The sequence below is a fragment of the Rhamphochromis longiceps genome, linkage group LG15 (assembly GCF_057381845.1).
Source record: "Rhamphochromis longiceps isolate RC_006_pf linkage group LG15, R_longiceps_female_GT1.1, whole genome shotgun sequence".
Taxonomy (NCBI): domain Eukaryota; kingdom Metazoa; phylum Chordata; class Actinopteri; order Cichliformes; family Cichlidae; genus Rhamphochromis; species Rhamphochromis longiceps.
This window is the reverse complement of record NC_140571.1, coordinates 7,847,224-7,860,981: the sequence shown is the minus strand read 5'-3', so window position 1 is coordinate 7,860,981 and position 13,758 is coordinate 7,847,224. Positions and strand designations below refer to the sequence as shown.

At 39.9% G+C, this 13,758-nt stretch overlaps 1 protein-coding gene across 1 annotated transcript in view; it reads left to right on the top strand.

The window, feature by feature from the left end:
- The first annotated feature begins 42 nt into the window (after nucleotides 1-42).
- itsn2a (intersectin 2a) overlaps nucleotides 43-13,758 on the top strand; it is a 45,706-nt gene continuing 31,990 nt past the window's right edge. Inside the window, exons 1-2 of the mRNA XM_085381959.1 lie at nucleotides 43-129; nucleotides 10,080-10,151. Of these exons, the coding sequence (XP_085238085.1) occupies nucleotides 10,145-10,151 (7 nt within the window). The 5' untranslated portion in view covers nucleotides 43-129; nucleotides 10,080-10,144. The remainder of the gene's footprint in view (nucleotides 130-10,079; nucleotides 10,152-13,758) is intronic.

Sequence of the window (13,758 nt, the reverse complement as noted above, 5' to 3'; positions counted from 1 at the left end):
CTTGACTCTTGGAACTGAAGACGCCCATTTCCAGTCCACACCCGCCCGGCTGCTGGATCGATCCTCCCCTCTTCAGTAGCTGGATCGTCACCCTGGATGCCGATCAGCACCGCTATTCTACCGCAACAGGTAAAAGAATAGAAATCATTCCCACGCTTATACCGAACAAAATGCATGACTTGCTGGATACTGTCGCTGAAGATTTTCTTCCCCTCTACCTGTTCTTTCAAGGTAAGTGGGATGTCCTGCTTTATTAAACCCAGCATTTAAAAAGGCGAGGCAGTGCAGCGTATTAACAACGAGGTTTGTCTACCTGCAGTACAGCCTATTGTTAATGTTTCATCCTGAAAATATGTGGAGCTCTCAAACCTGTCTCTGAGCCACTAGTGCCAGTCTTTTGTCTGCGTTATGGATGAAGAGCACCCCATATGGCTGAAAACTGGTTCTTCAGATCTTTTCACTGTTTACTCATTAATTTTGCTTGTTTGAATAAGGCGGAGAAGAGGAAAAGGAAAACTAACCTGGATTTAAAGAGAAATTCATTTTTTAAAGCAGTCAAAATAGATTTAGGCTCTAAATTACTAGTCTTTTTTTCAAGATAATATAATTATCTATGTATATTATTAGATATATACTGTCTGATAATATATATACTATGTGCAACAACAACAAGCAGGGAATGGCATATTGTTTTTATGATAAAAGGTGTAACTCCAAAGGTTATTCCTGTGTTCCCTCAGGTACTACTTAAAGGAAATGACATGCTTCCCTGTGACTATTAAACATGCTGAAAATCACTGCTGTGTTTAACCTGAGGGAGAAAATCTATGTGATATTTCTCAAAGTCACTTTAACGGTCTGCTGGGTGTCTGTGCTCACCTTCTTAGGCCCAGCAATTTCCCTAAAAGGTGACTTACATTTGGCGCTTCCTCCGTTAAAAGATGGAAAATATAACACGAGGAGGGCCTCCGGTTCGAAGCCCGTCAAATGCGTCTGTTATCTTTATTTTTCCTGATATAAAAAAGTGTCATCAGCTGTTTAATAGTTGAGCAAAGGTGTGAATTTCCATTCTTATATATGAGATGACTGGGGCAGCTTTGGATGTTTATGCACGTACGTGTTGAATCACTGCAGCAAAGACTAATTATAGAGATTGCTTTGTGTGTGCGTGTGTTTATGTGTGTGTTCTGCTGCCCTCGGTGAAAACAGAACGAGGAGACTTTCTTTGCTGAAGTGGCAAAGTCCATGTGACTGCAATTTCTGTGACATCTGTGCTTTATCCCAGAAGGGACTGTTGCATATCCACCTGCCGAGACTCAAAGCGTTGCGTAATATCCACACGTTCACATAAGTGTACAATACACCAGCGTGTTCGCTGGTGTGGTGAAAGAGGAACCTGATGTGCTTCAGAGTCCATTCTCATATAGCAGTTACAGTGGCATGGATGCTGTATTGAGGTTAATTTGGCATTATTATTATTGTGTCTTAAGTATGTGGGGAAGAAGGTGAGGTTGGAGGTACTGCTGAGTGTGTGTTTTTCACTTCGGGGGTGGGGGGAGTGTACAGGAAGTTAACAAAAAAAAGTGAATCATTTCATTGAGCTGACCCATAAACGTACCAAAAGGATTAGAATGATTCTTCTGTCGGAAGCGTCCCCAATTTTCACCTGCAGCCCACTGGGGGGAAGGTGTGTGGCATGTGTGCGCTTGTGTGTGTCTGCTCTCTTGTGAATAGGAGGAAAATCCCAGCACATGCACACAGGACACACGCATGCACACAGGCTTCTTTCTTCCTCAGGCTTCGCAAAGCTTCCTGGGCTGTGTCCGCTAGAACAGGGTCCCCCTCTGTGTGAGGAGGGTGTGTTGGACACACTCCGCGCACACAGGCCGAAACATTGATATTCACGTCAGACCGGTCCAGTGTGGTGCACACAGGTGTCAATCAGCATGCTGGGCTGAGTCAAAGGTTCTTTGATTCATTTTGTTCCTCAGCACTGCTGGCCCTTAAAGGATTTATGTCTTATTCCTCATATTAGAAACTTTCAAAATGCTTAATGCAATGTTATTTTTAAACATCAGTGTAACATCAAGGCTAGCTTTGCAACTGCTGGCTTTGCAACATCAACCTGTGTAAGTATGAAAATAGCATGTGCCATTTGTTCTTCATTTGCTTCTTAAAGACGCCAAAACTAGAACTAAACTTGCGCTGCAAAGTAATTTGTTCTATGCTCAAATTTTTAATGGTTTATTTTCCGTTATGATTATTTTTGTAGTATTTCGTGTCCAAAAGTTCATTCGGGGATCTGGCATGATTTGAAGTAGCATTGTGAGATGACTGTGTTTCTCTCCACTACATCTGCCATACCAGCAGGGGCCGAGCTGCAAGGTAAATCAAATCAAAGACGCATAATGACATTTTAAAGTTATTTTCAGACATCCAAGGGACTTCAATCAGTGTACCATTTTGTTGTGAACCTGTGCAGGTACAGTCACTGTTGATGTAGAGGGTGTCTTCTTTCCTCTTTTGTTGATTCAGTGCCGTTGTCATCCAGGATATAGCATGTCCTGTTTAAACAGTGGAGTCTCTTCTCTAACCTAGCCAACGGGAGATATTGTTATATTTGACACCAGGTACACCTCAGGGTACAGGGTTGTGTATAAGGGTGGATGAAACTCTGCTAAAGGCCTATACATGTTTGCACATGGAAGTGTTAGGTACACGCAAATAGCATAGAGCCATGTGAAAAAGAAAGTTTGCACAGGACTCTGTGCAGTCCTGGGAAAATCTAAGTACATCCTTTAAGAGCATTTAAGCGGGTAAGAAGCAGCTAGGTGGTGCTAATCCAATGCACTTGATTAACTGATGATCATCAAGTGTGAGCACCTCTGAGGCAGACGTTTTGGCAGTTCAGTTGTTTGTTAACACAGTGACACATCATCTCAGACCATACAGGCCGCAGTTAGCATGTTAGGTGTTAACGTTTGTGAGAGTACACTTAGAAAAAGACTGTAGAAGTATGGATTTTTTTGGAGGCGTTGCCTGGAGAAAGTCTCTAAAAGGAATATGGCAGTATTGCTTAGACTAGACAAGACTTCTGGAACAATGTTCCTTGGACAGACAAGACCAAAGTGGAGATGTTTGGCCATAATGCACAGCACCATGTTTGGAGAAAACCAAACGCAGCATATCAGCACAAACCTCTCATACCAATGGTCGAGGATGGTGGTGCAGGGGTGATGATTTGGGCTTATTTTATAGCCACAGGTCCCGGGTACCTTGCAGTCACTGAGTTAACCATGAACTCCTCTGTATACCAAAGTATTCTAGAGTCAAATGGGAGTCCATCTGTCTGACAGCTGAATTTTGACTAATGTAGCAGGACAGTGATCCCAAGCACAGCAGCAAATCCACAGCAGAGCAGCTGAAAAGAAAAGATTCAAGGTGTTGCGATGGCCCAGTCGTGGCCCAGTCCAGAACTCAACCTGGTTCAAATGCTGTAGTGGGACATTGAAGGTGCTGTGAATAAACAAATGAGTTAGGGGAGTCTATGTTAGCTGTCATAGGTAGAGAGAGGCAGGGGACACCCTGGATAGGTCACCATTCTGTCACAGGGCTTAAATATGGAGAAAGACAACCATTCACACCTGTGGCCAATTTAGATTCACTAATTACTCTAACCCTGTGTATGGGACTGGGGAGGATACCAGAGTACCTGGATAGAATAAACTCCACACAGAAAGGCAGCAACCAGACTGCATATGAAAATAACAGTGCTAAGCACCAGATCACTATGGCATCCCTAATCATGAGGGATACTTAGTTTTTCTTAGAAGATTGCATAGAATACTTTGAAGACATTACTTTTTCCACTAGTGCACATGTACTCACACACAGAGACACATACACATAGATGAGCAAACTGCCAACTTTCTGTGTATATATGTGTTAAGAAAATATTTCATTACTTAGAGGACCTCATCTCGGGTGAGACACTGATGAGGTTTTAGTACATGGTGATGAGTTAGCCACACAGTTTCAACAGATGGCAACAACAAGGAAAAGTGAGATCACTTCAAGTGAAGTGGGAGACTGAGCACTGTAAATCTTTACTGGGTGTAAAGAGAGGTCCATGTATTTGCTTTCTGTTCTTTTCTTTCTTTCTTTTTTTCCAAAGAACATAATTTGCATCATCATTTTGATGCTTGAATCCACACACCAGCAAAGATGAGTCATAGATAGGGAACAGAGGCTCCAGAAAGTCACTGAACTGAAAAGAGGCATGCAAGTACAGCACAATGTGTTTCTATAAGCTTAATCGCAATGTGTTGCGGTAAAGGCGAGCTGCATTTTCTATGTACAGGCAGTTTGTGCCAGAATATAATATCTAGACTATATCTCGTTTTTTGGGGGGGTTTTTTGTTAAATAAAACTTCCCACACAATCCGTGGGTTGTCATGTTCAGGCTTGTGGAACAAGCTGCAGTCAGGTCCATATGTTTTTGGACAATGACACATATTCTTTGTTGTAATTTTGCATCTGTATACCACTACACTGGATTTTAAGTCAAATAATCAACATTTGATTAAAGTGCAGACTTTTATCTTTAATGGATTTAGCAAAAGCACGGTCCCCCATTTTTAGAGACTCAAAAGAAATTGGTCCAACTAAAATAATTTTAAATATGGGGATTGCTGGAGAATATTTAGCAGTTAATAACTGTCTGAAGTCTAAAACCCACGGGCATCACCAAATGCTGTGTGTGGTCCTTTAAGATACTTTATCAGGCCTTTACTGGAGCCACCTTCAGTTGCTGCTTGTTTGTCGGCCTCTGTATTCAGCTTCAACTTCAGTAACTAAAGAGTATGCTGTGTTGTGTTGACTGAGTGACCATTGAACAATATCCTTTTTTTTTGGTGTGAGAAACACTTGGTTGTTTATGGAGTTTGTGCCTCCCTGAGAGTGTTCTTGCATTGGTACTGTAAGTTGTTGTGAAGCTGTTGAGAACCATGGAAATAATTCTGTGGTATTTCAGGCATTTCGGTGTTGCTGAGCTAACCAGTGCATTCATTCTATTTAAGAATGTACCAGATTGTTGATTCTTGCTATCTGTCTCTGGTTTTCCAGCCTAATGATAGCCTCCCTCACTTGCACTGATGTCTCTCTGGACCTCATATTCATACTTTTACTGAATGGTTACCAAATACAAGTTCAGCAAGTGGAATCAACTCCAGATCTACCTATCGATTTATCCAATTACTGTTAAGGCTCAGAGAAATGTGTATAAAAATGGCTGTAATTCTTAAATAGCTAATGCGGTACGCTTGCAATGCGCTTTAATTAAAGCTGAAATTACATATTGTTTGTTTGATGTAAAATACACATTCAGTCTCATATTGATATGGTCCCTTATTTTGCACACTGTACATAGATGGCAGTAATGTGCAAAATACATGTATACTCGCATATTTTTATACAAAGAACTACAGTAATGTGTATAGCTTTAATAATATTTCGACACAATCTTGCATGCTTCATATTTATCTGTTTCTCATACTTCCATAGCTCTCTTGTACACTATGGGATTTCGATTCTGTGTTAGTCCTGTATAGGGCTGAACGATTATGGAAAATAATCTAATTGCGATTTTTTTGCCCCAAGATTGCGATGCGATATGCGATTATTTTTTAAGGTCTTTGTCTTCTGTATTATTAAACAAAGACAAGCAATACATCATATAGTATGGCCAATACTATATTACATTAATTTTAAACTGTTCTTTCCTGGAAGACAGACCTCTGTTATGATGACATGAGGTGATGCATGAATTGATGACTGACATTTTTATTTAACTTCTTCAATCACAACAGTATATTTGAACATACACAATAGTTTATTTTTAGCTTACAAACATCTGAGCATAAAGTGCTGACAAGGAACCCTGGTGTAAACATTAAAATGAAAGTCAGTACAATGTGCAGATTGCAGAAATATACATAAAAAAAATCAGTGGCTTTACCACACTCAGTTTTTCGACATCTGTGAACTACTAGACAGTCATTCAATTAAAAAATAATATTAAATAAATAAAACTAATAAATAAAAAATACACACATCTTACTGATCTCTGCAGTCAGTAACATTACACATAAAGTGCAAACATAATAGCAATTGTATAAACACACACACAAACACGCCTTTAAAATTTAAAGGCGTGAAATTGGACGGTCTAGTTCTGATTAGCGTCACCGCTGTCTCGGTGGAGTTTAATAAACTCGGCCGTCTGCTTCTTGCTATCTAAAATATAACCAGACACTGGCGTAAATTCTCGACTGTCTCATACTTCTGTTTAATCAGTTTTCTGTTTGACGTTTAGTCAGCTGTGTGAAAACCAAGGGGGAACCCACCCGGGGGATTAATAAAGTTTTATTTTATCTAATCTAATAACTTTAATCTCAGCCAAACCGATTTACTCACGAACAAACAAAACACTGAAAAAAGCCCAACAATAACATTTTTAGGTTGTCTAAGTGACTTATATATTACGTTTAACCCGAGCAGCGAAACTCCGCGGTGATCTGAAAATGATGTGCCGGGAGTTGTGCCGTTCTCGGCCGCATCAGTAACCCTCGAGCTCCCGGCTAGCTGTCGAGCTGGTGGGTAGCAGACGCCTCTGAAAACGTCGAAGCACTTTTGCAAATATGGGATATCTTGATAAACCGAGCAGATATTTGATGTTTACACAACTACTTTCTCGCCTGAAAATATGTTAAAAGTTTATTTTGTGACCCAGAAAGATTAGTATGAGTAATTTTAAAACTTAGTAGCGGCCGCCATTGCTGGAAACTGGAGTTTGGCTGGGCCGCGCTATGAATTCTGGGATATGGTAGTAATTTGGACAGCCTTCGGCACGTCGCTGTGACGTAATCGGTCTACAAATGCGGCCTCAGGAGGATGCAGCCCATGAATTTGGACATGTCCAGAGTATAATCGCAGCCTTTGCGGTTAGAAAATTGCACTTGATCATGTCGCGATATTATCGCAAATGCGATATATCGTTCAGCCCTAGTCCTGTACATATTGCAAAACTGACGATGACATTGACTCTGACTTTTAGTTATAGATCTAACTGTAAGACATTTCTTGCATTGCATCCAGATATTTAATTAAATGCCCTTGTAGAAAACTTACAAGCATACAAATAAATGACAAAAAATAACTTCTGCATTGATACATGAATATGAATTCTTTTGTTAATTCGATATTTCTGCTTTTGATAGAACTGACAAATATTGGTGTGTATATGTTATCTGAAATGCACTGATGCGAAGACCATTCTATTGCAGAGTGTGATGCAGAAAAAGATGATCGTACTCTGACTGTACTGTTTAACATGCCGTAAGGAGCTAGTTTGTGAAATCCATTGCTGAAGATTAGCCCCATTATTTTACTCCCTAAAATCTATATCATCACTCATCCCCAGAAGACAGTTTGTGTCAGCCTCCATTCACCATAAAACAATTGTTTTCCTGTAACTGCTTCCTGTGTTTCTATTTTAGTTGGTATTTTTTTCATAAAATTGGGAATTTAGTTCATAAATGTCAGTATTGTTTGCTAGTGCGCGTGAATTATTTGTTGCCTATGTTGTATATGCGCGGGTTTGCACGGAGCCGCTGGCGCAGACACTCAAAATATACCGAAGCATAAGCCTCAGTGGGCTGTTCATTGCTCTTAAGTAATTGGCAGTGCCGGCATGTACAGACAGTGATTTATACTACAAGATAGCCACAGACTCCCCTCCAGGAATTCACACAAAAACAGGGAAGCAAATGATGGAGCAATAGTGTAATAAGAACGGAAGGGGAGTAGGAGTGGAAAGAAACTATGTGGGAATCATAAGAGATACGTTTCAATGAACGATGAATAAGAAATAGAGGAGTTGAAATAAAAAAAGACAGAGGGAGGGGTGAAGTGAGGAAAAAGTTGTGATGGAAGGACTTAGTGAAAGCAAAAAAGGAGATTGCTTAGACCTGACAAGAATCAAAAGTGATGAGGAGAAACACTGCCTGTTAGCTATAGGCACGCAAAGAGAAATGAGAGGAAATAAGGAGGAAATGGATGGAGTGAAGTGGAGCGGCTAACAGAATCTTAACAACAAGATTGAAAGAGTTGCTACCTATAGGTGTGGTTTATATGCAAAATAAGCTTGAATGTCGTGGTAATTTGGGGCTTTTAATTATTGTTTTCTAACACAGACCTGGCTTTGAAGTATAGTATAAAAACCTTCAATATGGTGGGGTCGGTGAAGCTTGATGTTAGTCTGCTTTATCTATCCCAAAACCAGATTTGATTTGTGTTTGGGTTCCTGTTGGACCACCCAGTCGTGTCCAAGTTTCAACTATCCAGCTGTTGATTTCAGGTGAAGTTGAAGAATCTGGACGTAGTCCTCCTTCTTCATTATTTCATCAAATTTGTGCATTGTACCAGTAGCAGTGGCAGCAAAATAGCCCAGAGTGTGATGCTAACACCACCATGCTTAGCAGCTGGTTTCATAGGCTTGAAAGTAGGCTGTGCGATATGACCAAAATCTCATATCCCGATATAACACATTTATCGTCCCGACAACGATATATATCACAAAAATTCTACATTGTCTGTAAATTCTGTGAATCTCGGGCAACTTGACTTGTGTCAAGTGTTTTCAGCTGGGCGTCCTGTACCCGGAGTCGAGTGATTGACCGATGCAGGCCAAACTGCATACATTTACTATACATTTTTAGACATACGGTAAGTTGAAACGGCCGCAATTTTTTTTGGCCTGTTCTAAGGTTTATTTGTTAGCACCTGACGGCTCTTTTTAGCTTCTCATCTGTAAACACTGTGCATACTATTTCACGTGATTCAGTTTATTTTGAAAAATCTCAACAGGATCTTCAGCTTTATTGTGAAAGGTTTATGTGGAAAATAAACAAGCGGACGGCGGAGCCATGCGATGGTTTTACCGTCGCATAAAAACAGTCGCTTGTTCGTTCATAGTGTGGTTATATTAAATATAAGAGAAAGAGAGAACTTTAAGAAATAAATTCTGCAGTGACCATCAAAACAATGAAAAAATATTGCCGATAGATGTTTTCATATCAGCATCCGATATATATCGTTATATCGAACAGCCCTACTTGAAAGCCTAACTTTTAGTCCTCCAAACATGCCTTACACAAACAGTGTTTATGAGTGGATCAAACCACTTACACATAAAGCTAGTTTTCCATGTTACCTGCATGGGCTTATCTGCTCCTGGGACTATGCCAAAGATCCCAACAATTAATCTCATCAGATGGGCCAGGCTCCCTGTTGGCATACCACTTTAGATGCTGACTGCACCCAAACAGTGATAAATTCTTATTGTTTTCAAACTGTACTTGCTTTATTAGAGTCATATATCTATATTTATCTCAGTAAAACACAAATATTTGTCTAAGAGCATCCATACGCCTTATTAAGGTCCAGAAATTTGTATTATTACATAGTATACAAACGAGATACATAGAAAGCAAAATGTCACAGACAAAATAAACAAGCTGATACATCAAGATTTCCAAACTACAGTCACCATCTGTAATCTCAGAGCAGGCAGTAATAAAAGCAGCCTTTCTCCCAGACCACTATCATTTCTTCCCCCAGTTCTATTCTTCAGCTGTCTGTCCTCTTCTTGTGTACTGCTCCGTGCTGGCATTGTCTGTAGGCCTTCTCTGTTATTTGGTCCCCATCCTTTTCGTTTTCTCCTCTGCCTCTTCCCCTCCTCTGTCATCCCTCACCATGTTGGCCACTCACTCTGCTTTCCTTGCTTTGTTAACAAGGAGCTGATTTTTTTCCCTTTTTTTTTTTTTTTGCTCCTGCATGGATGTGTATCATTTCTGCCGTCTTCCCCATTCACACTTGCATTGCTTGCATTCCTCACTTATACCCCCCTTGCTTCGTGACACACACACACACACACACACACACACACACACACACACGCTCAAATGCACACATAACACACTCACATCTCTCTCTCTCTCTCTCTCGCTCTTTCTCTGCAGATGTCTGAGGGCTTGCCAGCTGAGTAGAGGACTTCCCTCTCTGCCCGTGCTTTCCACCTGCAACCATGAATGGTAAGAACACTTTGGTTTTTTTGTCTTTATTGGACATGTGTTTGAGCTCATAACATCTCTGTCTATGCTAGGCAGATCTGTGGTTCTGCTGAGACAATAATGAGGGCTGGAATTTACTTTAAAGGGCAGAAAAAGGTCTGAGACCAATAAGCGGCTGTTTGTGTTATGCCTCATTCAACTTTAATCTCTCCCTCTGGCCGTCCTCCTGCCAAGACCGAACATTCGAGCGCATCTGCTTTGTGCTTTGGTCAGCTTGAACTCCTTTTTTTTGCTACGAGTGACTGCTTGTTTTGACTGTAACGTGTGAGGTGTGAAATCATGTTAATGGGATATTGATCTGCAAACAGAGACAAGGCTCAGGCTTTAAGTAAAACCATCTTTAATCCTACTTTTTTGGGGGGGAAGTTATTGAGCTGTAGCTTGTACAAACCCCTGCTGGAAAGAGGGTCAGTCTAAAGTAATATGGCAGGATTGTCTTCATTAATTTTAAAGGTGTTTATATGCACTGTAGTTGCACGTCAAACCAAAACAGGCATTTCAGCAGCAGCCTGTTTAGCGCTCCAGACTAACTCTGCTGTCTTGCTTTGGTTCTGACTTTGACTTTTGTATCTTTATAAACCCCATCAGTTTCAAAGAAGTGATTTCTGTGGACTTAGATGCATGCACAGTTGGAGTAGCGATCCAGAAACTTGACCAGATACAAAGGGACTGGGACTTCATTCTCTGTGGAGGACACTGGGTTCACTATACAGTACTATGCAAAAGCCTAGAGCTGCCAGTCCTTTCTTTATATTTTGCTAGGAAAGTGGAAAATAGTTGCAGTGATTTATTGAAACGTGCAAACCTACATGGAAATTCAGTGTTTAAGGTAAAAACAAAAGTTAATAAGCTTGAAATGATAGCTTTTTAAAAAAAAAAAAGATAATGTAATTGTAAAATGGTTCTTTCAAAATAAGTGTGACTGAATTAAAAGATAGTAAAATAGTTTCATAATCTCTGTTTGATTTCTCATCCCAAGATATCAGCAGCAGCAGATCCTGTATATCCTGTATATTCATTAACATGGTGAATGGTACTCATGGCCATTCATCAATGATCAGTGGTTGTGACAATTTGCATATTAATGATTAAGAAACTGACATCACAGCAAATGTACTCTTTGTAAGGTTGGGAAAACCTGCAGTCAGCTGAGACTGAAGAAGTCACTTGGATGAGTGACAAACTGTTTCTCCCTTTGAAAACACTACTTCACATGAACAAAATAAACTTTCTGATGATTGAGCATCAGAACTGCCACAAATACTGTGGTGCGCTCCACATGATACGACGTCAAATTCAGCACAGGACACTTGCTGCAGATAAAGCCCCAAACCATGATGGAGCCTCCACCATGTTTTACAGATGGCTGTAAACTAGGACTGCAGCTATCATTTATTTTAGTAATAAATTAATCTAATGATTATTCCATCGATTAGTCGAGTAATCGGATAAGAAATACTTTTGTCTTATTATTGAGCAATAGTAAATATTCAAAACAGAAAAAATACTTTTAAAATATCCTGATTATTGTTTTCATTTTAGAAATTTGAGTGTTTTTTGTTTCATCTGTCAACCCCCCCCCCCCTTGTGCCATATGAAAATTTCTTTTTTAAGAAAACATTTTCTTAAATGCAAAAATGTATAAATACTCTAAAGTAAAGTCAAATAAAATACATGTGCAATCAAAACTAAGTCATAAAAAGTTCATCTTCACTTTGACTTCTTGGAAAGCTTTTGAGTTTTTGTACGTGTGTTTCTGCATGTTTAAGTGTTTGCAAGCCTTTAAAGGAGAATGTGGTGGCTATAGTGAGGAGAAGCAAACATATCAGTGTTCTGAAATTGGCCCTGTGCTTTGATGCAACGTTTTTGTGCTGCTGAAAACACGAAACACGACAGTATGATGGTGTAGACCTTAATTAATATTAACAATAATTCAGTGTCCACCCTAAAATCCCTCAGGCTCAGAGTTTTACTGGCCCATGGACATTTTTATTGGCCTGCGAAAAAACTTTAATTTTTATATCTTTAAATATTAACACAATTTAATTGAGAGAGTATTTTATAGAAATTCACTTTCAGTCTAAAAATGTTATAACCCCTTGAAATAAATATGGTCTAGTGCATACCATGCCCCCCTTTAGACTCACCCCTGTTCGAGTCCATGTAAAAAAGGATGGCTGCCGTCAGCTTTCAGCAAACTTTATAATTTAATTTGGTGTCAGACCAAGTTAAAAGTTCATCTGCATATTTTAATACAGCTTCTGGAGGATTACTGCAGATTTTTCACTGTGGATGACAGCGTGACAGCGGATGGAGCAGCTACTGAGTTGGCTATTTTGGGTTTTTTTTCTCTAGTCAGAGTTTGTTGATGGGTGCTCACTTTTTCCCAGTAAAGTTTTTAAAGGTCATCTTCCACTGTTCATTAAACAAAATGTTGAAGCAGAGAATTTGTGTCAAAAATTTTTTGTAATCGAATTATTCGAAATACTCAATGAATCGTTGCAGCCCTAATGTAAACAATCCATGTTCTGCCTTTCTTGATTCCCTCAGAACCATCACTCCAGAGTCCAGTTCATGTATATTTTGGCACACTTCAGCCTCATACCCAGTCCTCTCTGTTAGCCTTCCTTAAGAATGACATCTTGACAGCCACCCTTCTTCAGTGAACTGTAGATGGATCAGCTGAAGGGGTTGATGTATCTGTCAGGTCTTTGCCTGGTGTGTTTCCTATTTCTTAAGGACATGAGTTTTAGATGCTGTTCATCTAGATAGTTTTAGGTTGGCTATTATGTGTAGACACAACACTAGTTCATCTCTTGAGTTAGGGGCCATTTTTTGTGATTCAGTGATTCATACATCAGTGTTAGGTGGCAAACAACAAATAAAAAAAAACAAAAAAAAAACAAGTAAAAACAAAACATTCCTGTGAAAGTGGTCCGGTACAAGGACTAGATTGAAGAAGAGAAAAAGCAGTGGAATGAAAGAAAAGTTTAAAAGACCTTCTGCTCTAGAAAAGGCTCAAGAGCACATTAAAAATGACAGGAAAGTCTATCTAGCTGCTTTCTGTGTGTCTGTCTTTGTTATTGTTCCGAGTTGAAGGTGATTCAGCGTTTTTGCCCTTTCTGTGAACCACAGTTCTCAGTAGTGTTTGTGTGTGTTTGTGTGTTTTGTCTTCATCCTTTGATCGCAGAACATAGTTACCGTTCCTCAAAGCCCTCTGTGGAAAACCCCTAAGAGGGAATGTGTGTGTCTGCGTGTGCGTCTTATCTACACACCTAATTTTTCAGTCTAACAGAGCACCAAAACGCACAACTACCCTCTCTCTGCGCTTTAATCCCATCCAGCTGAATGGCACGGAGGGGAGAATCAAGAAACATGTAATCGGTATATGATGAGCTCCTCCGAGGGAACATATTATATGGGAGGCAGAGCTATTTGCGCTATTACACTCTCATTAACACAGTGAGCCTGCAATGAGGCATTTGCACAGTCATTAGTCAGTGAATTTTAAAAACAGGTGAATTTTATGCAACAGTCGTAGAGGAGAAGTGCGTGTTTGTGCGTACAC